Genomic DNA, 21,679 nt, shown 5'->3' on the forward strand with positions numbered 1-21,679 from the left:
TCAGGTGCTCTAAGATACGAATCTTGAGCACTCTGCTTGTAAGACCAACATATTGTTTATTGCATCCGCATTGTAAAACATACACTACAAAAGATGTTTGGCAGGACATAAAAGATCTAATTTTGAAAGTACGTGATTTGTCACGGTTGGAAAAATGTGTAGATTTTTTCATAAATGTACAGATTTTACAGTGGCCACATTTGTATGAACCCTGTAATTTCGGGAATAAAGACAAACTTTTGTCTCTATGTGTATCAGACCGTAACATACTGCCCAATGTGGTAGCTTTCCTGAAAACTATGCGAGGGCCCGACAGGTTATTTTGTATAATAATGGGTCCATGGATAGTGTAACCCAGTGTTTCTGGACAATGGCCTTAATGGAATTCGCTTGCTCACTGAAGTTTGTAATGAAATAGGGTGTCTCATCGCTACTCTGTGATGTATCTACAGCTGATCTATTTCTATTCATATTGAGTAACAAATCTCTTTCAGTGCCCAATGCTGAATCATATGCCATATCCAGATCTTTTTTGGCGTATCCTCTTGCCAGGAATCTGTCCCTCATCTCTCCCGCCCGTTGGACAAAGGCATCAAGAGTGGAACAATTTCGCCGCAAGCGTAGAAACTGACCCCTCGGGATACCTCTAACCAAAGGGCGGGAGTGACAGCTTCTGGCATGGAGTAGAGAGTTTCTGGCATTTTCCTTTCTAAAAATGTCTGATTGTATTCGGTTATCTAAATCGATATACAAATTAAAAAAAAGCTGTGTGTGCTGAGCACGCGCATAGTAAGTGAAACTTCTTTGACTTTTATCACAGAAATTGTATTTGTGTTGGTGATGTTTTAATTAAAAATCAAAATACAATTTCAGTTACAAAACGCAAATAAATTTGACTTAGAATGCGCGTGCTCGGCACACATCCCATGTATTAGCTATTTGCACTAAGTGTGAATTCCTTGTGTGTATGTGTGTCAGTGTGTGTGTACGTCAGTCAGTCAGTCAGTGTGTGTGTGTGTGTGTATGTCAGTCAGTCAGTCAGTCAGTGTGTGTGTGTGTGTGTGTGTGTCAGTCAGTGTGTATGTGTATTTGTGTCAGTGTGTATGTGTAAGTCAGTGTGTGTGTCAGTCAGTGTGTCGGGGGATGTGGGTGGGTCAGAGTGTGCGGGGGTGGGTCAGAGTGTGCGGGGGTGTGTGGGTGAGTCAGTCAGTGTGCGGGAGGGGTGGGTGAGTCAGTCAGTGTGCGGGGAGGTGTGGGTGAGTCAGTCAGTGTGCGGGGAGGTGTGGGTGAGTCAGTCAGTGTGTGGGGAGGTGTGGGTGAGTCAGTCAGTGTGTGGGGAGGTGTGGGTGAGTCAGTCAGTGTGCGGGGAGGTGTGGGTGAGTCAGTCAGTGTGCGGGGAGGGGTGGGTCAGTCAGTCAGTGTGCGGGGGTCAGTCAGACAGTGTGCGGGGAGGTGTGGGTGGGTCAGTCAGTCAGTGTGCGGGGAGGTCAGTCAGTCAGTGGGGGGGGTGTGGGTCAGTCAGTGTGGGGGGGGGGGGTGGGTGGGTCAGTCAGTGTGTGGGGGGGGGGGTGTGGGTGGGTCAGTCAGTGTGTGGGGGTGGGTGGGTCAGTCAGTGTGTGGGGGTGGGTCAGTCAGTGTGTGGGGGGAGTTGTGGGGGGGTCAGTCAGTGTGTGGGGGGGTGTGGGTCAGTCAGTGTGTGTGGGGGGGTGGGTCAGTCAGTGTGTGTGGGGGGGGGGTCAGTCAGTGTGTGGGGGGGTGGGTGGTTTCAGTCAGTGTGTGGGGGGGGGGGGGGGTGGGTCAGTCAGTGTGTGGGGGGGGTGTGGGTGGGTCAGTCAGTGTGTGGGGGGGGGTCAGTCAGTGTGTGGTGGGGGGGGTCAGTCAGTGTGTGGGGGGGTCAGTCAGTGTGTGTGGGGGGGGTCAGTCAGTGTGTGGGGGGGGGGGGGGGGGGGGTCAGTCAGTGTGTGTGTGTGGGGGGGTGGGTGAGTCAGTGTGTGTGGGGGGGGGGTGGGTCAGTCAGTGTGTGTGTGGGGGGGGGGGGTCAGTCAGTGTGTGGGGGGGGTGGGTCAGTCAGTGTGTGGGGGGGGTGGGTGGGGTCAGTCAGTGTGTGTGTGTGTCAGTCAGTGTGTATGTGTGTGTGTGTGTGTGTGTGTGTATGTGAGTCAGTGTGTGTATGTGAGTCAGTATGTGTGTATGTGTCAGTGTGTATGTGTGTGTGTGTGTCCTGCCCCCCTCTCTCCTGACTCTCCCCAGCACACTTGTCCTCCCCCCAGCACACTTGTCCTTTCCCTGCACCCTTATCCTTTCCCTGCACCCAGACCCTTTCAGCAGTCCGCCCCCCCACCCCCCCCATTCCTACCAGATCGCGGCACAGAGGAGATGGAGGCAGTGTCGGCGGGGGGAGAGGAAGAAGCGCGTCATCGTTAGCTGGAGCCGACTCGGAGGCTTCTGATGGTGCTGTGGGGGACGTGGGGGACGCAGCGCACTCATCACCCCCCTCCTCCCCCCCCGTTACCGGAGCAGTTCTATGCCTCGGCCGGGGCATGCACCGGGAGGAGAGGCCGCAGGAGATCAGTGCCTGCATAGAGCCCCGGGGAGCAGTGTGGGCTTCAGTGTCCCTGTGAGGAGAGTCATGGCGTCTCGAGCGTCGCCATGACTACCGGGCATGCGCAGCATATCAATGGGCGGGGAACGGGCGGGGAATCAGCGGCGCCGTCACAACTGCGCATGCGCGGCATGGCAGCGGCCGTTAGGAGCGGCGGCTATCGCCGCCGCATATGTCACAATGTGTGGAGGGGGGTGGGACTCAGGGGGTGGGGGGGCGATTAGGAGCGTTGTGGAGCGGGTGTGATGTGAGTGTTGGGGTCGGGCTGAGCCAGAACACAGCCCGGCCTCAACTGCCAGCACTGACGTCACATCCGTTTCATTTCTGTCTCCACAATTCTTTTTTGCCCCATCACGAATGAGGTGCCACTAAGGAAGTTTCACTTCAAAAATTGGATTTGGTGTGTATCGGACGTACTGCTGCGGCCAAGTTTATTCGAGCATTTGCCCGTTCTTGGCCGCAGCAGTATCCTGGCGCGCGCCGGAGGGTGAGGGGCGCGCGCCGAAGCAGCGGAAGAGCGCCCTCCGATCGGGGCGCTCTCCCTACCGCTGCCGGGTCCGCCGGGTCCCCCGGAATCCCTGCCGCCGTCCCGCGATCTCGGGGAGCCCTGGACGCGCGTGCAGGGGGCGCTGGCACCCGATGATGCGTGACCGCGCATCACCCCGCTGAGGGAGTGCGGCTCGCAAGCCGGGACATTTCCCGGCTTGCGGAATGAGCCGCACTCGGATAAACTGTGTCGGCAGTGTATGTGTGAATTTAAGGTTCATTGTATTGTCTGCCAAATAAATAAGAAACTCTTTAAGGTCCTTCTCCCCACCACTCCAGATCAAAAGCAGATCATCAATATAGCGCTTGTAAAACGCTATATGATGCCTGTGTGGATTAGCATCTCCAAACACGTGGGACGCCTCCCACCAACCCATGAACAGGTTGGCGTAAGAGGGGGCAAACGAAGTCCCCATATATAAGTATGTATATATATAAATATATAAGTATATATAAGTATAAAAAAAAGAACGATAAAATTAATGTTTTTTTTCCTGACACTTGGCATCTCCGATTCTCTCCCTCCCTCTCTCTGACTGACTCCCACTCTCACTCTCTGACTGACTCTCACTCTCTGACTGACTCTAACTCTCTGACTGACTCCCACTCTCACTCTCTGACTGACTCTCACTCTCTGACTGACTCTAACTCTCTGACTGACTCTAACTCTTTGACTGACTCTCACTCTCTGACTGACTCTCACTCTCTCTCTCTGACTTACTCTCACGCTCTCTCTCTGACTGACTCTCACTCACTCTCTCTGACTGACTCTCTCTCACTCTCTCTGACTGACTTTCTCTCACTCTCTCTGACTGACTCTCTCTCACTCTCTCTGACTGACTCTCTGACTGACTCTCTCTCTCTGACTGACTCTCTCTCTCTGACTCTCTCTCTCTCTGACTCTCTCTCTCTCTCTGACAGACTCTCTCTGACAAACTCTCTCTCTCTCTCTGACTGACTCTCTCTCTCTCTGACTGACTCTCTCTCTCTGACTCTCTCTCTCTGACTGACTCTCTCTCTCTCTCTGACTGACTCTCTCTCTCTGACTCTCTCTCTCTCTCTGACTGACTCTCTCTCTGACAGACTCTCTCTCTCTCTCTGACAGACTCTCTCTCTCTGACACTCTCTCTGACTCTCTCTCTCTCTGACTCTCTCTCTCTCTCTGACTCCCTCTCTCTGACTCCCTCCCTCTCTCTGACTCTCTCCCTCTCTCTGACTCTCTCCCTCTCTCTGACTCTCTCCCTCTCTCTGACTCTCTCCCTCTCTGAGAGAGTCAGACTCTCTCCCTCTGACGCTCTCCCTCTGACGCTCTCCCTCTGACTCTCTCCCTCTGACTCTCTCCCTCTGACTCTTTGACTCTCTGACACTCTCTCCCTCTCTCAGACACACTCTCCCTCTGACTCTCTCCCTCTGACTCTCTCCCTCTGACTCTCTCTCTCTGACTCCTTCTCTCTGACTCCCTCCCTCTCTCTGACTCTCTCCCTCTCTCAAGAGAGGGAGAGAGTCAGAGAGAGGGAGTCAGACTCTCTCCCTCTGACGCTCTCCCTCTGACTCTCTCCCTCTGACTCTCTCCCTCTGACTCTTTGACTCTCTGACACTCTCCCTCTCTCAAACACACTCTCCCTCTGACTCTCTCCCTCTGACTCTTTGACTCTGACTCTCTCCCTCTCTCAGACACACTCTCCCTCTGACTCTTTGACTCTGACTCTCTCCCTCTCCCAGACACACTCTCCCTCTCCCAGACACACTCTCCCTCTCCCAGACACACTCTCCCTCTCCCAGACACACTCTCCCTCTCCCAGACACACTCTCTCTCTCCCAGACACACTCTCTCTCTCCCAGACGCACACACACACTCTCTCACACAGACACACACACAGACACACACACAGACACTCACACACACACTCAGACACACACACACAGACACACACACACAGACACACACACACAGGCACACACACACAGACACACTCAGACACACTCAGACACACTCAGACGCACACACACTCTCTCACACAGACACACACACAGACACACACACAGACACTCACACACACACTCAGACACACACACACACACTCAGACACACACACACACACACAGACACACACACACACAGACACACACACTCAGACACACATACACACGGGGGAAATCGGAACGGAATCGGAGCGGGGGGGAATCGATGAGGGGGGGGGGGGGGGTCAGAGCGGAATAGGAACAGGGGGGGGTCGGAACGGAATCGGAGAGGGGGGAGCGGAATCGGAGCAGGAGGGCAAGGGGGAAGCAAACAGGCATGGAGCAGTGCTCACCTGACTTGCTATATGCAGCAGGAAGAGGCGGGCCTGGCTTTGCAAGCTCAGATAGAGCTTGCTGCATCCCAAAAAAAAAATTCTGGCAGCGTGCCAACACGCGCCAGCCAATCAGGAGAGGGGGGAGGTTCCCCCCCCCTTTGCAGAGAGCGCGCGTTGCCTGGCAGTGCTGGCACATCGCGAGCTGAGCCGCAAAAATACTCGTTGTGGGCCGCATGCGGCCCATGGGCCGCGAGTTTGACATGCTTGATCTACAGTATGCTAAATTTAGACGACAGATACAGGCATACACCGGTTTAAGGACACTCACTTTAATTACACTTGTGAGTAAGGACATATCGCCCAATAGGCAAACGGCAGCTCACGTATGCGCCTGTCAGCACGTCCTGAACAGCAATACCGGCTCCCAACCTGTACTGAAGCTGTGCGCGTGCGGGGAGACTATAGAGCCTGTTACACATGTGTTATTTACATCAGTTATGCACGTATATGACGAATGCAGTACAATACATGCATCGATAAGTACTGTAAGTACATTTTCGCTTTACATACATGCTCCGGTCCCATTGCGTACGTTAATACGGGGTATGCCTGTACTTTATCCTATATCTATACTTACAGTATATTAATCCAGAGGAAGGCAAACAAAAAAAACCCAGTGAAATATCATCCAATAATATCTCATAAGGGGAAAATAATTCCTTCCTGACTCAAAGAATTGGCAATCAGATTACTCCCTGGATCAACAGCCTTCCCATGTATGCTTATTTGGATAGAAGACTATCTGATACAGGTTAAAGAAAATATCTAAAAACTAAAATAAAAGACTTACCTTTTTTAAGTAATTTCTTTACTTTTACATAGTTTGCTTGTTTAACATATTCATGGAGTTGCTTTTCAGCTGAGTCATACTTTATTGAACCAATCTGGACTGGACAAGGCACTGGAAGATTGACAGCATGAGACATCCTATATAAAAAAAAAAACATGCACAGAAAGGCATACTGAGTACTAAGTTCTGGATCAAAAATTACTTGTGAAAGAGGCCCCCAAAGCAATACACAGCATTCTGTCCCTGACACAAAAAAAGTAGCTAAGAAAGTACAGTAGGTATACAAACCATTATTTACATTTTCTAAAATGTAGCACTGACACTGTACACAGTGCTGTACATAGAATTTTGCCGGTCCCAGCAATTCCTGCAGTGAAGAGCTTACACTCTGATTTTATTTATGGGAAGGAGTGGGAGTAAAGACGTTGACACACAAAGGCACCGCGTTTGAAGCAGGGGAGCCTGGTTCAATTCCCGGTGTCAGCTCCTTGTGACCTTGGGCAAGTCACTTTATCTCCCTGTGCCTCAGGCATCAAAAACATTGATTGTAATCTCCACGGGGCAGGGACCTGTGCCTGCAAGATGTATCTGTAAAGCGCTACTAAAAAAATAGCATCATGCTATTACAGCTAAACCCCGTTATAGCGCGGTCCTCGGGGGCCACCCGATCCGACCGCGCTAGAACCGGGTCGCGCTAATTTTTTTTTAAAAATGGCCCCGCGCGCCTGATCGGGAGGGAGTGAGGAGGGAAGGAAGGAAGAGGTGTCCGGAAGCCCTACACGTCTCCTAGCAACGGCGAGTCCAGCCGCAACCTGCTCCTTACCTCCCACCACCGGCATCCATTTCCTCCTCCCCCAGGCCCCAACACCTACCGGCCCTCCGCGCATAGCCCACGTGGCACTCCAAGTCCCAGCCTGCTCCTCACTCACCCCTCCCTCCTCCCGACACCCCCCCCTCCTCCCGACCCCCCCCCCCTCCTCCTCCCGACACCCCCCTTCTCTTGATGCCAGCTCCGCTCCCAGCAGCCGACACCAAAGGTAGGGAGGGGGAGTGGGAAGTGTGGTGTAGTGTGCTGTGAGAGTGTGTTGTGAGTGCTGTGAGAGTGTGCTGTGAGAGCTGTGTGCTGTGAGAGTGTGTTCTGTGAGAGTGTGCTGTGAGTGCTGTGTGCTGTACTGTGTGCTGTGAGTGCTGTGTGCTGTACTGTGTGCTGTGTGTGCTGTGAGAGTGTGCAGTGAGAGTGTGTGCTGTGAGCAGTGTGCTGGGAGTGTGTGCAGTGTGCAGTGAGAGTGTGTGCAGTGAGAGTGTGTGCAGTGAGAGTGTGTGCAGTGAGTGTGTGTGCAGTGAGTGTGTGTCCAGTGTGCAGTGAGTGCTGGGAGTGTGTGCAGTGTGTGGCGTGTGCAGTGAGTGTGTGCAGTGAGAGTGTGTGCAGTGAGTGTGTGCAGTGAGAGTGTGTGCAGTGTGCAGTGAGTGTGTGGTGTGTGCAGTGAGTGTGTGCAGTGAGAGTGTGTGCAGTGGTGCAGTGAGAGTGTGTGCAGTGAGAGTGTGTGCAGTGGTGCAGTGAGTGTGTGCTGGGAGTGTTTGCAGTATGCTGTGAGCAGTGTGCTGTGAGCAGTGTGTGCAGTGTGGAGTGTGTGCAGTGTAGAGTGTGTGCAGTGTAGAGTGTGTGCAGTGTAGAGTGTGTGCAGTGTAGAGTGTGTGCAGTGAGAGTGTGTGCAGTGAGAGTGTGTGCAGTGAGAGTGTGTGCAGTGAGTGTGCAGTGAGTGTGTGCAGTGAGAGTGTGTGCAGTGAGAGTGTGTGCAGTGAGAGTGTGTGCAGTGGTGCAGTGAGAGTGTGTGCAGTGAGTGCTGGGAGTGTGTGCAGTATGCTGTGAGCAGTGTGCTGTGAGCAGTGTGCAGTGAGAGTGTGTGCAGTGTGGAGTGTGTGGAGTGTAGAGTGTGTGCAGTGTAGAGTGTGTACAGTGTAGTGTGTGCAGTGTAGTGTGTGCAGTGAGAGTGAGTGCAGTGAGAGTGTGTGCAGTGAGAGTGTGTGCAGTGAGTGTGTACAGTGAGTGTGTGCAGTGAGTGTGTGCAGTGGGAATGTGTGCAATGAGAGTGTGTGCAAAAAAAAAATTTCCATTTTTTTTTTTAATTTTAATTTTAATTTTTTTTTTAAATGGGAGCCACGTGAGAACCGCGTTATAACCGATTTCGCGTTATAACGGGTCTCGCTATAACGGGGTTCACCTGTATTATTATTTAAGGAAGAAAAAATGACTTGTCTAAGGTCACAAAAGCTGACACTGGGATTTGGGGCTGTAGTCCCTATACTTGCCCAGGAATGTAAGAAAGTATTCCATGTTTTTCTCTATTGTGAAAATTACTCAAGCCCTTGCTTGACAAATACATATTTCTTGATAACTATTAATCTATTCGCTCTCCTATGAAATGTCAAAAATGTTTGTTTTTTTAAATGTACTCAAGTCTCCAACATAAGGCTACAGACTGACCAACCCTCTCTACTTATCATGGAGACATATAGCTGTGCTATTTTTGTACTTTCTCACAGACACAATTTCCTTCATTCTTAATGCAATTCAATAGATTTTACTCATTTCTTCACTTCTTCCGCATCCTAACTTGACTCTTTCATAGAAGCGTTCACAAGTATGGATTCAGGTCAATGCCATTTTAATCAAAGCAACTGTGTCCATTATTTGGTTGCTTTCAGAATAAAGGGCGAGAACATAGACGTGCATAAGGTCATGTAAGCTTTTGTTCTCCAAGTTTACTGGGAAATAGGGATAAAAAGGGGTTATGAAGCACTGTATTATATATATTCTAAATATGGGACTCTGTATCTCTGGTTTCACTCACTAGGAATCACATTGTTTTACTTATTTATCTGTTTAACTAGCTATATTTGTTGAATATTCGTGCTTATGTCACCATTTCCAATGTTTTTCCCTAAAGGTACTTGTGTGGGACCTCACATTATAAACAATAGAATATGCTGCACACCGCAAAAGGAAAATCAATACATACAGTCCACCGGTGCTGCTGGTTCAAGGAATACCTGTCAGAGTAATTCCACGGCAATACTCAAGAAAAAAGGGATCCAACGCTCTACGGATTTTATATTTAAAGCTAATTAGTACCACACAGCGTTTAAACCTGGATAGGTCTTTCTCATGCCTAGTCACTTGAGAAAGACCTATCCAGGTCCAGGAAGAGCATGGGGTCTCTGCAACTGCCGCAACCCCCAGTTTGCGCAACCCTGATCTAGAGTATTGGGACATGCTGCTCAAGAGTCCTTACCTCCTATAACGTAACTGATACGTTATGGAGCACCAACGTGTGACATTTAAGTCAGTAAGTACTGCATCAGAGAACCACAGCCCCACTGCCACATTGCAATCACGTGTGAATAGATGAGAAGTCCTCCTCTTCCAGACAGATCATGTCCATCGCAGAGTGCTATCGCTCCTAGAAAACTAGCAAAAAGTTAATGACCTAGCAGCCACTGTCATATTGCCCCTGGAGCAGGGGCGTAGCTATAGGCCGGGCATAGCCCAGAGGCCCGCAATCTTGGGGGGCCCACTCTCCCCCCTACCAGCGGCCCATCTCTCTCTCTCTTCTCCCTCAGATAGGGGTAGGCGAGGGGAGATGATGGTACGGCAGCAGAAGCAGGTTACCAACGTAAGGCTGAGCTTATAGTCAGAGCGATTGTGCAAGTGCGCGTGCGACAAACACAAATTGCATAACGCGTATGAGGCCGCCCCTAGTGTGCGCACAACGGCACGACCGCGTTTTGAAGAGATCATTTTTTTTGTCTTTTCACACACAGCCGCGTGACGTCTACGTCACATGAGCTGTTCAGCCAACGAGGGTGAACCAGCTTCGTGACACGTCCGCCACACCTTCCCATCGCCTCCGCCACACCTTCCCACGCCTTCCCACGCCTGTCTGTGAATGGTTTCTCTGGCTTTACTTCTGATTCCCATGCTGTGCTTTAAAGCTGTGCTTAGCTTTAGCTTATATGGGCTCCATGTAACAATGGTTTTTCAGACAAAAGGTGCAGTGTGTGCTCATTTGCATGTCATTTCCCAGAATCCCTTGCTGCAGTGGAAGCACTGTATTCTGAGGCTAATGGTGAAAGGCAGGGTTGCAGACCTGCCTAAGGCCGCGACGCGTGACGTCACCCGTCGCCGCTAGCGAAAGTTGTATTTTGCTTTGTGGGGGCGTCGCGGGCAACCAGGCCATTGATTGGTTCAGGAGCTGTCAGATAGGGCAACAGCCCCTGAAAAATCAAATATTCCCCGCTGCAAAAAATCGTGTCGCCGTCGCGCTTACTAAAAGCGCACGCGGCGACAATGCATTTGTTTTCGGGCGACGTCCCGTCGCCGGCACTATAAGCGCAGCCATAGATGGACCAGCCGTGGTGAGGCGTGCGGACGCTCCGCGCTGAGCCCCTGCATCCTCAATGAGGATGCCTTGGGAGGGGGCTCACGCGAGCGTCCGCAGGCGTGCTGAGGCGTTGGAGGTTTCAGCCGAGCGCCAAGCTGTTTTTCAGCGCGCTGTCGGCTGAAAACCTCCAATCACTGCACAGCAGCGTCAACGTCACGGCGCCGTGACGTCGGCGCCGTGACATTGACGTCAGTGCGTCGCGGGCAATTGGCCCAGCGACGTCACTGCCCCGCCTCCAACCGGCTCCCTTCGCGCACGCTGGCTCGCCTGCAAGTCCGTGCAATCGCGCTGACTGAAGCAGGCGAGCCTCAGCGTTAGCGCGCCTCCGCTCTCCCCACACCTCTATGGCCCGGGCCTTAGACATGTGAATGTGCTCACAAGTGATCTTTTTATTTGCTATATATATATACAGTGTTCGACAAACCTATACATTTGCTTGCCCCGGGCGAGTGGATTTAACCCCCGGGCGAGTAAATATTGGCCCAAGCAGCACACGTTTGGTACTAGGTGGCGAGTAGATTTTTTTGTGTGGCGAGTAGATTTTTTGGTGATTTGTCAACCACTGTATATATATATATATATATAGCAAATAAAAAGATCACTTGTGAGCACATTCACATGTCTAAGGCCGTGTGTGTGTATGTATATATATATATATATATATATTTATATATATATATATATAAATATATATATATATAGCAAATAAAAAGATAATATATTTATATATATATATATATACACACGTATTTTTTAAAAAAAATATATATATATATATATATATTTTAATTATATAGTTTAAAATATATATATATATATATATATTTGTATGCACACTTATATTTGATTTTCTTTTTTTATATTGCACCTTTAGTCTTATCTGGGGCTCGCACGGCGGCATGTAAAGTGTTTTATGTCTTGTGACTATTTCACGGCTCCTCGGTAACTGCGGCCCATCAACAAACCGTCTGGCCCGAGCAGGTGCTGCGGAATGGTGGGTGCAGGGACGGCGGCCTGCGAGGGACCGTGCCAGATAGACCTGACGTCACTGAGTGACAGCGGCAGAGCCCGGAGCTGCGGATAGTGCAGAAGAGCCGCTTATCAAGGCGTGAAAGCACTCGGCGGCCATCATTGTTTAGGGCACACATTTTCCTGATCCTCAATGAGGGGTTTAATAGCACTGTGCAACAAGGACATACGATTATCATACAACAGTAAAAGGTCAAAGGCAGACAATATTATTTATTTTTGTAACATATTTTTTCAAGCGTATTCATCGCGGAATCCCTCTGAAGCACTCGGCAGCCATCCTTGGCCAGGGCAGAAACAAGTAACAGGCTTCTGTATGGCGGGTACTGCAGTCTCTCCCACTTGTCCGCGATTGGTCGTTTCCTGCCACGTGTAGGGGGTGCCTGAGATTTTGCGCCTGGTGGGGCGTGTTCCCGTGGCTGCAGCTGTACGTGTGAGTCGCGGGACAACATGCAGAGGGACGTGGGCAGCTTCCCACTGGCACCGGCTGTAAGGGTGAAACTGATCTCTGCCGGCTTCCGTACAGCAGAAGACCTGCTCGACACCAAACCCAGCGAGCTCAGCAGAGGTAACAGGCAGAGGAAAGGAAGCTGGTCAAATCCCCTCTGTATTAAAACAAAACGTGTCCCCTCCATTCTCGTACAGGTTTCTCCTGGACTTTGTTCGACGTGGAAGAAAATAATCACTTCTGTTTGGGACAAAACAACATGGTAGACTAAATCTGATGAAGCATTCATTACAGTCTGATGAGGCCATTGCCAATAACCACTGAAGAGGAGACACGCAGGGTATTCTGGGAGAGGAAATACTAACCACAGAGACTCCCTGATACTTTAGCAACACTGTAAACTAAAATAGTGTTTTTAAACTGTTGTTGAAAAAATGTGATTAGCGGATTGTGATGTTTCCATGGCTTCTATTTCCCCTAAAGATAAATGGCATCAACTTTCACTGACAAACAAAAGAACTTTCGTGGGCATGTTATGTGAGACAGTTCTAATACGAGTGCTGGACTTTTAACCAGCGCCTAAAACATCTCACACTTCCCATGGTTGCTCTAGTATAGAGTATGATGCCAAAGTGCAGTCCTACCACCCCCAAATACAATCTTATGACAGCACCTTGTCACCCTCTTGCATCTCCCAACAGCGCATATGCAATTTAGTCATTATCATCATCATAATTTGTTTCTAGTGCCAACACATTGGGGAGAAGGATAACATAACAGTATAATGGTGAACACAATATGGCCAATGGGTTCTGCCTTGCTTTGGCAACCAATAGAAAGGTCGAGCCTTTTCGGGTTCAAAACTCATCACATTTTTTTTATAACGATACAAATATGTTCACTCCCATTTTTATGCAACTTTTCCCGGAAACATATCTTAAAACCTCTAGTTTTGGCAACCCAAATACTTGAATGGTGACATATACAATGTGTAAGCAATCTTGTCACAGTGATCCAAGCTTTTTGATGTACTGTACAGTTTACTAAGAGACTTTTCATTGCAATCTCCAGAGTGGCCACTGGGCGTCACTATAGCTCTGTCAATTTAGTTTTTTTGTACACGTGCTCCTAAAAAAAATTAAAAATAGAGCGACAGATGAAATATGGAAAATAGTTTAAAAATTGGATATTTTACCAGAAATACGGCACAGTAAAACCACTCTGAATCAACGCTGAAGGCAGTAAGAGTGTCGGAATTTGAAACGTATTCACCTGCTTTAAAGCCAGCTTCAGCTGAAATCACATATATCTGATGCAGAATATGCATCATGGAACACACAAACTGAATGCACACACAAAATGCATCATGGACACACACTGACGGATCACATTTTATGAAAATATATATCCAACTATTACTTTCTGTGGGGAATGTTTTGGGTAGTGGTTGACGTATGATGGTACAGTGGGGGGTACACATTACAGCGACTTATTTACAGGCCCACAATAGCCGTACTTTTTTTTTTTTTTTAACTTTATATTGAAATACATATCCTTAATTTCTGCATACTGTATAAAATGTGTGTGTGTATATATATATATATATATATATACAAGAAGAAAAAGAAACCTCATAAAAAGCACTCAGACTTATATTGCAAAATAATAATACATTTATTGAATCAAAATATAAAGAAAAACAAAAAAAAACTAACTGAAACCCTAACTACTGGACTCAAAGAGTATCAATGGACAAAAAATAAAAATGGGACTAACTCTTACAACACAAAAATAGGGAGAAAAAAATAAAACCTCAATCTATAAAACCACTATGGGGACCAAGTACCCATAGTGATTAACAACTGGCCGGTCATATAATGAGGAGATTGTATAAAAAAAACAATAAAGGCAAATGCCCTAAACTCCAAGAAGAAATATGTGGTGTTAGCCCACCAGGACAGATGTAATCATAACACAAATATAACACTAAACATTCTGAACCCATATGTAGGGCACTGTAATAAACCCTCCTTATAACAGAACTACAGATATAGCTCACATGAACAGGGGAGAGGAGCAATGGAAATAACTCAGTGACCCAAACATAAACCTACAATATGATCACATACAGGAAACTGGTCATACACTTAAAAAATTGAATACCAGTTCATTAACTGGTGAATGCTGCAATGGCATATGTGTGAACCAAAGTAAAGAGTATACTCCACTCCTGATGGTGCATAGATGGTCTGAGTTCAGTGTAGCTTAGTGTCCTGGACGGGGTCACCCCAGCCGGAGTGAATCACCAACATATAGAGAGAGTCCAATCCAAAAACATAGAGTCCAAAGGAGGCCAGCAGTCAGGGCCAGTAGCAAATGAATACCACAACGTGTTTCGCCCCCTCGGGCTTCTTCTAAGGAGGTTTCTTTTTCTTCTTTTGTGTTCATATACTTTATCTATTCCTCCAGCACCGCCAGCAGAGGTATTCTGTTATTTTCAGTTATTCTCTGTTTTGGTTTAAACAGCATGTATATATATATTGGTTGTTTTGATGCGGTATTCATATTTGTGTGTCGTGTGTATATATATATATATATATATATATATATACGACACAAATATGAATATATATATTTATTTTTCATTTTGTAACATTCTGAATCATTTTGCCTGTGCAATTTTGGGCAGGCCAGTAAAATTGTATTGACAGTGATGCATCCATTGTCAGCCATATAAAAGGGGGAGGGGGGAATATGAAGCTACTGTAGGACACACCATAGGCGCAAAGAGAAAAAACATTAGCAATATGATGGGATTAGGCTACATATTTTTCATTCATTTTCAATTCTTTTTAACTTTGTTACCTGTGGCATTGACAAGTCTTCAAATGGTTACTTTTAGAAATTACCACCTTTCTGTTTTGATCTTTTCAGAAGCCGGAATCTCTAAGGAGGAGGCTTTGGAAGCATTGCAAATTCTAAAACGAGAAGCTCAAAGTGGAGCATCATCACAAATAATCCAGAAGCACACAGCGTTGGAACTGCTTGCACAGGAACAAGCTCAGGGCTTTGTCATCTCATTTTGCTCGGCCCTGGATGAAATTCTTGGAGGAGGCGTGCCACTGACCAAGATCACGGAGATCTGTGGAGCCCCTGGGGTGGGGAAGACACAGCTATGGTAAAAATAACATGACCAATGTATATATAATGTAGGGGTTATAGAAAAAAATAGTTTCAAGACACTTCAATCATGACATGGGCTTGAGCTTTCTCTGAAAGTGTTGATTAACTGTTTGAGTTTTGTACAAACTTGATTAGATTTAGGCGCTTATTCAATAAATACCAAAGCGATGACCTATGCCACTCAACCTATTACAATTGATCATATAATAACAGGGATATTCAGTTCAGGGTGCAAGTAGGAAAAAATGAACAGTTTTACAAAAAGATCCTACAGTATGCACTCGCTGTGGATAACACAGTGGTGACCATATGAGTCCCAGAGATATAATATTCTCGATTACTGATAGTGATTAAATCGGTTTATGTACTAACTCATACACAACCTCCTATACAAATCATGTAAGGATCGTAACGAAAAAATAATAGTTTTATTGACCCTTTAGATATTTAAAAATGCATGTGATTATATACACTGAATTCATTAAAAATCCTCCATGAGTGGGGAGTTGGTGGCCAGCCAGAGCTTAGTATAAATGCCAGATAGGCATGCAAAACAACACATAGGTTTATTGTCACCAGACCAGGTGTGTGGGATATCCCACACACCTGATCTGGTGACAATAAACCTATGTGTTGTTTTGCATGCCTATCTGGCATTTATACTAAGCTCTGGCTGGCCACCAACCCCCCACTCCCCCCCAATCATGGAGGATTTTTAATAAATTCACTGTATATAATCACATGCATTTTTAAATATCTAAAGGGTCAATAAAACTATTATTGTTTCGTTACGATCCTTACATGATTTGTATAGGAGGTTGTGTATGAGTTAGTACATAAACCGATTTAATCACTATCAGTAATCGAGAATATTATATCTCTAGGACTCATATGGTCACCACTGTGTTATCCACAGCGAGTACTTATTCAATAAACTCAGGCGCGACTAAGTGTCAAAAGACCCATTTAAGTCAAAAGGAGTTTGGGGCGAAACGCACCTTGTTGAATAAGCCCCTTAATAGTGAGATATATGAGGGAAGTTTTGAATGAGTTTATGCAATCTGTAATTGTCATGTTGCGTCTGTATCACAGCACTTTGCTCCATATCTGCCAACTTGCGATTGGGGTAATGTAATGAGGAAGAGTTAGTGTGAAGTTGCAGGGTGTACTTCGGGACTCCTCAACTGGCGGCTAGCGGGGCGAATGTGGCCCATTGACTCTGCTACTTTCTTACTACAGTAGTTGTTTAGGTAGCTACTGTAGTGCCGACGATTATTCTAAAACAAACCTGGGGCAATCTCCAAAAAGACCCAGGTACAGGCTGGGTACATGCTGCAACATTTCACACATTTCTGCAGACAGACTAATGGCCCATCGGATTAACAGCGGGGGTCCCTGGCAGTCCCATTCAAACTGAATGGGACTGCCAGGAACCCCTGCTGTGTTAATCTGATGGGCCATTAGACTCTGCAGAAATGTCACTGAAATGTACCCAGCATGTACCTGGCTAGTTTAAGGCAAGTTTTAGAATACTCGTTGGCTCGTCTTTAAGTGCAGTTTTTCACACTGAAACTCATTTGTAAATGACAGTATTGTGAATATATATGGTATGATTATTATCCTTTAGTTGTAAAGTGCCAACATACTCCGCAGCGCAGTACAGTGGGGGGATGGGTGACATCAATTGCATAAACAGAATGTCATACAAGTAAGGCCAGACAAGCGCAAACAGATACAGAAGGTACTGAGCGCCCTGCTCCTGAGAGTTTACAATCTAGTGGGAATAAGGGGCAATGTTGGAACAAAAGGTAAAGCAAGATGTTGTCAGAAATGGGAAATGTTATACATGCTTGCAAAATGTTGAAATAGAATATGTACTTGCGAAATGTTGAAGTAGAATTTTTCTTAAATGATATTACAGTAAGCTTGTGGCCCTTCTACGGCTTAATGTTTTCTGATCTGGCCCCTTTGAAGAACTAGTTGAAGAGCAAGGCTGGGCATAATATAATGGGATATGTCAACTTGTGCTTGCATTATTTTTTATTACATTTTAGTAGCGGCAAACATTCACCAATTATGAGGTGTTACAACCCTCTTGATAACAATATGCATCAAATGAAGGAAACAAGCAGAAAATGGAGTAGCCGAGTGCATCAAAATACACCTTTTATTGTGTTGATACATCTCTAGTGTGTGAGACTAGTGTTTTTTAAAAACATATTTTGTTAATGTAATATTTCAGTGACTTTATTTTTTATAATGCAGCACTTTAGAGAAATCGGTTTGTAGTTTTTAAAAATGTTGGCGATTTTGACAAAATCAACTACCCTTTCCTCCATAGAACTTCTTTGCTTTGCTGCTGTTGTCCAAATGGCTTTAGCATGCATTGTATGTAACGAGTAAAGCAAATCAGAACAGAATGTTACTTTTTTTTTTTTAACTATGCTTCTGGAGGTGGTTTTGTGTGTCTTTGCCAGAGAGATTTTGGGAGAGGTGCAATCTTTAAACATGATTAACCTCTCAGTGAAGTTCCTCAATTGAAGTTTACTGCAGTAGTATGGGGGCTTTACTCTTATGATATTTATTGTATCCCAATATTTGCTATTTATACTCTATTGACAAATCACTTAAGATGCAGGATTGTTCAAATCAAAGGAGGAAGAAGGGCTTTTGCTAAGATGATCATGTCCCCTTTGTACATAACTGGCTCCAATAACTGCTCTTCTACTCTTCCATCTCTCACCAAACGTGACCCAGTAGTTTTAACAGCTGTGTATCGGATGGTCTCTGGGTTTATGCTTTTTATAATCCTTTCATCTCCAGGATTGTCTGTCAGGCCTAAATAAGCTTTTATCTTGATTTCTTTTTTTACCCTCCAAAATAGCAAAGTCCCTAGTGCATACTCATACCTTTCATTTTTCTTTTCCTATTTATTTTTAGAGAAACAAATCGGAAGCAATATTAAAACATCAACAAATAACGGTCCTTCTGTGTCTTGACACCAAAATCGGGTTTCGAGTCAGCTGTGGGGTTTTGGCTTATTGGCATTTACTGCATTATGTAAGTGTTGTATGTAATCATCACTCATTAAGAGAAGAGGCATTTTATTACATGATTCTACAGTATGACCTGAAGTTTTACAGCAAGACACCTTTTTGAAGTGAAACTTCTTTGGCGGCGTTAGTGTATTGATTGGAGACGGAAGTCAGTGGGGACGGAAGTGACATCACTCCTGGCAGAAGAGGCCGTGATTGTTGCCAGCTTCCACCAGGGGGAGTCGGTGCTGGACTGGCGGGGAAACACACACTCCACATAGGTGCCCGTGCTCTGGCCTCTCTCCCCGCTTTGCATACTGCTGCTGTCCGGCCGCCTGCCCCCAACCCCCAACCCCCCCCATGCCGAGTGATGCGTGTCCACCACCTCCCCCCTTTGGCTGGAGGGAGGGGGGGCGTGATGAGCCGAACACCGCCCGCCTGAGTGATGCGCCCGCCCCTCCCCCCCAGTTAGCCGCCGAGCACCCCCCGTGTCCCTGTACCTCTGCCGTGGGGCTGGCTGCAGCAGGACACACAGCCCCGCAGCTCCGCCGGGGAGAGAGAGTGGGGGCTGCTCCGGCCGTGTACCTCTGCGGGGGGTGGGGAGGGAGATTGAGAGGGGGTGACTGCTCAGGAGATTCAGACAGAGCCCCTCCGTGTCCGCAGCTCTGCCGGGGGTGGGGGGAGTCAGGAGAGAGGGGGGGTAGGACACAGAGCGACACACACACACACACAGTATGAGAGAGACACACACTGACTGACACACACACATACACACACGGAATTCCGTTACTATAAATATAGAAGTGCAAATAGCTAAAACACGCGTTCTAAGTCAAACTTCTTTGCGTTTTGGCACACAAATTGGGTTTTGATTTTTAATTAAAAACATCACCATTACAAATACAAGTTCTGTGACAACAGTGACAAAAGACAAAGAAGTTTCACTTAAAATGCGCGTGATCGGCACACACAATTTTGTTTCCAAATCTTTTCATCTCGAGTAACAAAACATCCTTCCCCTAACATGATTATTATACCCGCAAGGAGTTTCAAAGTCTCTGTATATCACTTCTCTCCAGCCTGTCTTCCACAGTTTACATATGCTGAGATGCTTAATCTTTGAGGGAAATACCAGTATTTTTTTTTTTGACTGGTATATTTTTATACTACTTTATATTACTTACTGTACTTTGTTTTTCTGGACACAAGGTTCGCAAACATTTCCATATTGTTTGCAGGGTCACAATACTCTTAGATATGTTAATCAATAAAGTTATACATATATTTAACTCATATTGAACATTTATCTAAAGATGAACTTAAATTAGTGATCGAAAATAGAGTCTGCAAGTATAGAGCTGCCTGAAGGGAATTTTGAAAGGCTTTTTGACCCCCATCATGTAACTTGTAATGTGGCAGTAAAATCTCCATCCTTTGGTAATACCTGTTCTTATATATCCTAACAACTCATTCATAGCAACTGGTTGAACAGAACTTCAGGGATTCTACTAGCATTTTAATTAGAGTTTTAAGAATCCATGTATCATACGTACTTATATGAAGTGCGACCACATTAAATTGTACACTCCGGCGTAGGAGATGCTGGATGAGCCGTAGTAATGCTCTCGCCTCTGTTTTGTTCTGTACTGAATAGATTGAGCATGGTTTGAATGTTTGGAAGCACTTTACCATTCATACTAAATGTTATTGATGAATTAAAAGTGCCTTTTGAATATTGTAATATCTCTAATTGTGACTAGAAGCACAAGATGTCCTAAGTATAAAACATTCGATTTTTAGCATTGTGGTTTAGTGAAAACCGCTTGTAGAGTATGGTAAATGCTTATTGCGTATGTATAATAATCAGTGGCTGCTTCTCTGCAGCTCTCCACATTTTCAGTCGTTTTGCTCATTCAAAACTAACTAAAAGCCAGAGTACATTCAGGAATCAGAGTCCAAGCAGCTCTGCACATGCCATGATTCAATAGCATCGGCGTTGAGGCTTGTTTCAGGCACATTCTACTCCAGTTTGCTGCTCAGTTTCTCTTCATTTAATGTGAACAGAAAAACACCCGGCGCTGTGGTGGTGAAAAGTACGGCAACTATACACAAAGAAGGGGTGAAGTGAATTAATAAAATGTAATCACAACCCAATGACAGCGTCTCAACCTTCGATGAACCTCTCTCCTTTGTTCTTGTAGACAACAGTAAAGGAAAACTCAGGGAGCACTAGTCATCGGTGGGTACATAAAAAAGAAACACAAGAATAGTGCGATCCTGTATGCACACAAGAATGAGGGGTAGATATATGGGACTCCCCAAAAATTCTCCTGGGGGCCTGGTGAGCCAATTTTGTGCTACTCGTGTATTTGGTCACAGGGTCTGACTGTAAAAGGGAATCACCAATGTTACGACCTCGTCAATAGCAAAACAATGGTGGTTTGTTGAAGTGTGCACCAATTTTCTTATCATTGGCAAGTATATGCCAGTGTTTCTGTACACTCAATTTAATCAATCCCGATGTTGTGCTGTAAGTACTTGCCACATGGAACCTGTCTGTATTCTGTGATTTCGTAGTAGGTATGAGCAGTTGGTCATGTGGAATAGGTCTTGCCTTCTCAAGTGCTGTATTAATCTCACCCCTACCGTAGCCACGGTTCAAGAATCGACGTGCCATGTTCAGTAGCGCCGTCTCACAATCCACCTCATTGCTGGTCACCCTCCGTACCCTCAAAAACTGTGAATATGGTAACCCCTTCTTCAATGATAAGGAGTGATGGCTATTGGCCAGAAGCAGATTGTTCTTATCCGTCTTCTGGTGGATCCTCATCAACAGCCAATCCACCTCTCTGTAGACTATGGTGTCCAGGAAAACCACTTCGCTGGCCGAATGTGTCATGATGAATCGAATATTTGAGGGGATGTTGTTCAAATAGTCCAAAAACTGAAAAAGGTCCCCTTCTGTGCCATCCCACAACATGAAAATATCATCAATATATCTCATGTATTTAATGATGTGGGTTGCAAGGGCTGAATCACTGAGAATGTGTCTGCTCGTATTGGTCCATATAGAGGTTCGCATACGATGGGGCCATATTGGTCACATCCAACAGTTTATTGATAAAATCGGTGGTGTCCTTGATGTAGCTGGACATCTTGATAACCATTGGCTGTAAGTAAAAATCTATACAGAATTTGGCTACTGCATCAGCTACCCCTGGGGGTGCATGCGGGCATAAGCATATAT

At 46.3% G+C, this 21,679-nt stretch overlaps 2 protein-coding genes across 8 annotated transcripts in view; one reads left to right on the plus strand and one right to left on the minus strand.

Moving 5' to 3' along the window:
• TEX14 (testis expressed 14, intercellular bridge forming factor) overlaps positions 1–11,776 on the minus strand; it is a 541,240-nt gene extending 529,464 nt beyond the window's left edge. For 3 of the 6 annotated variants that reach the window (XM_075589773.1, XM_075589772.1, XM_075589771.1), the window contains exons 1-2: positions 11,606–11,776; positions 6,296–6,432 (exon numbers count right to left, since the gene is read on the minus strand). In XM_075589773.1, the coding sequence (XP_075445888.1) occupies positions 6,296–6,431 (136 nt within the window). In that variant the 5' untranslated portion in view covers position 6,432; positions 11,606–11,776. The remainder of the gene's footprint in view (positions 1–6,295; positions 6,433–11,605) is intronic. The other 3 variants (XM_075589775.1, XM_075589774.1, XM_075589776.1) reach the window with 2 other exon arrangements.
• Positions 11,777–11,862: 86 nt separating this feature from the next.
• RAD51C (RAD51 paralog C) overlaps positions 11,863–21,679 on the plus strand; it is a 114,131-nt gene continuing 104,314 nt past the window's right edge. The window contains exons 1-2 of one of the 2 annotated variants that reach the window (XM_075589778.1): positions 11,863–12,334; positions 15,149–15,392. In XM_075589778.1, the coding sequence (XP_075445893.1) occupies positions 12,217–12,334; positions 15,149–15,392 (362 nt within the window). In that variant the 5' untranslated portion in view covers positions 11,863–12,216. The remainder of the gene's footprint in view (positions 12,335–15,148; positions 15,393–21,679) is intronic. The other variant, XM_075589777.1, reaches the window with a different exon arrangement.

The sequence above is a fragment of the Ascaphus truei genome, chromosome 3 (assembly GCF_040206685.1).
Source record: "Ascaphus truei isolate aAscTru1 chromosome 3, aAscTru1.hap1, whole genome shotgun sequence".
NCBI lineage: Eukaryota > Metazoa > Chordata > Amphibia > Anura > Ascaphidae > Ascaphus > Ascaphus truei.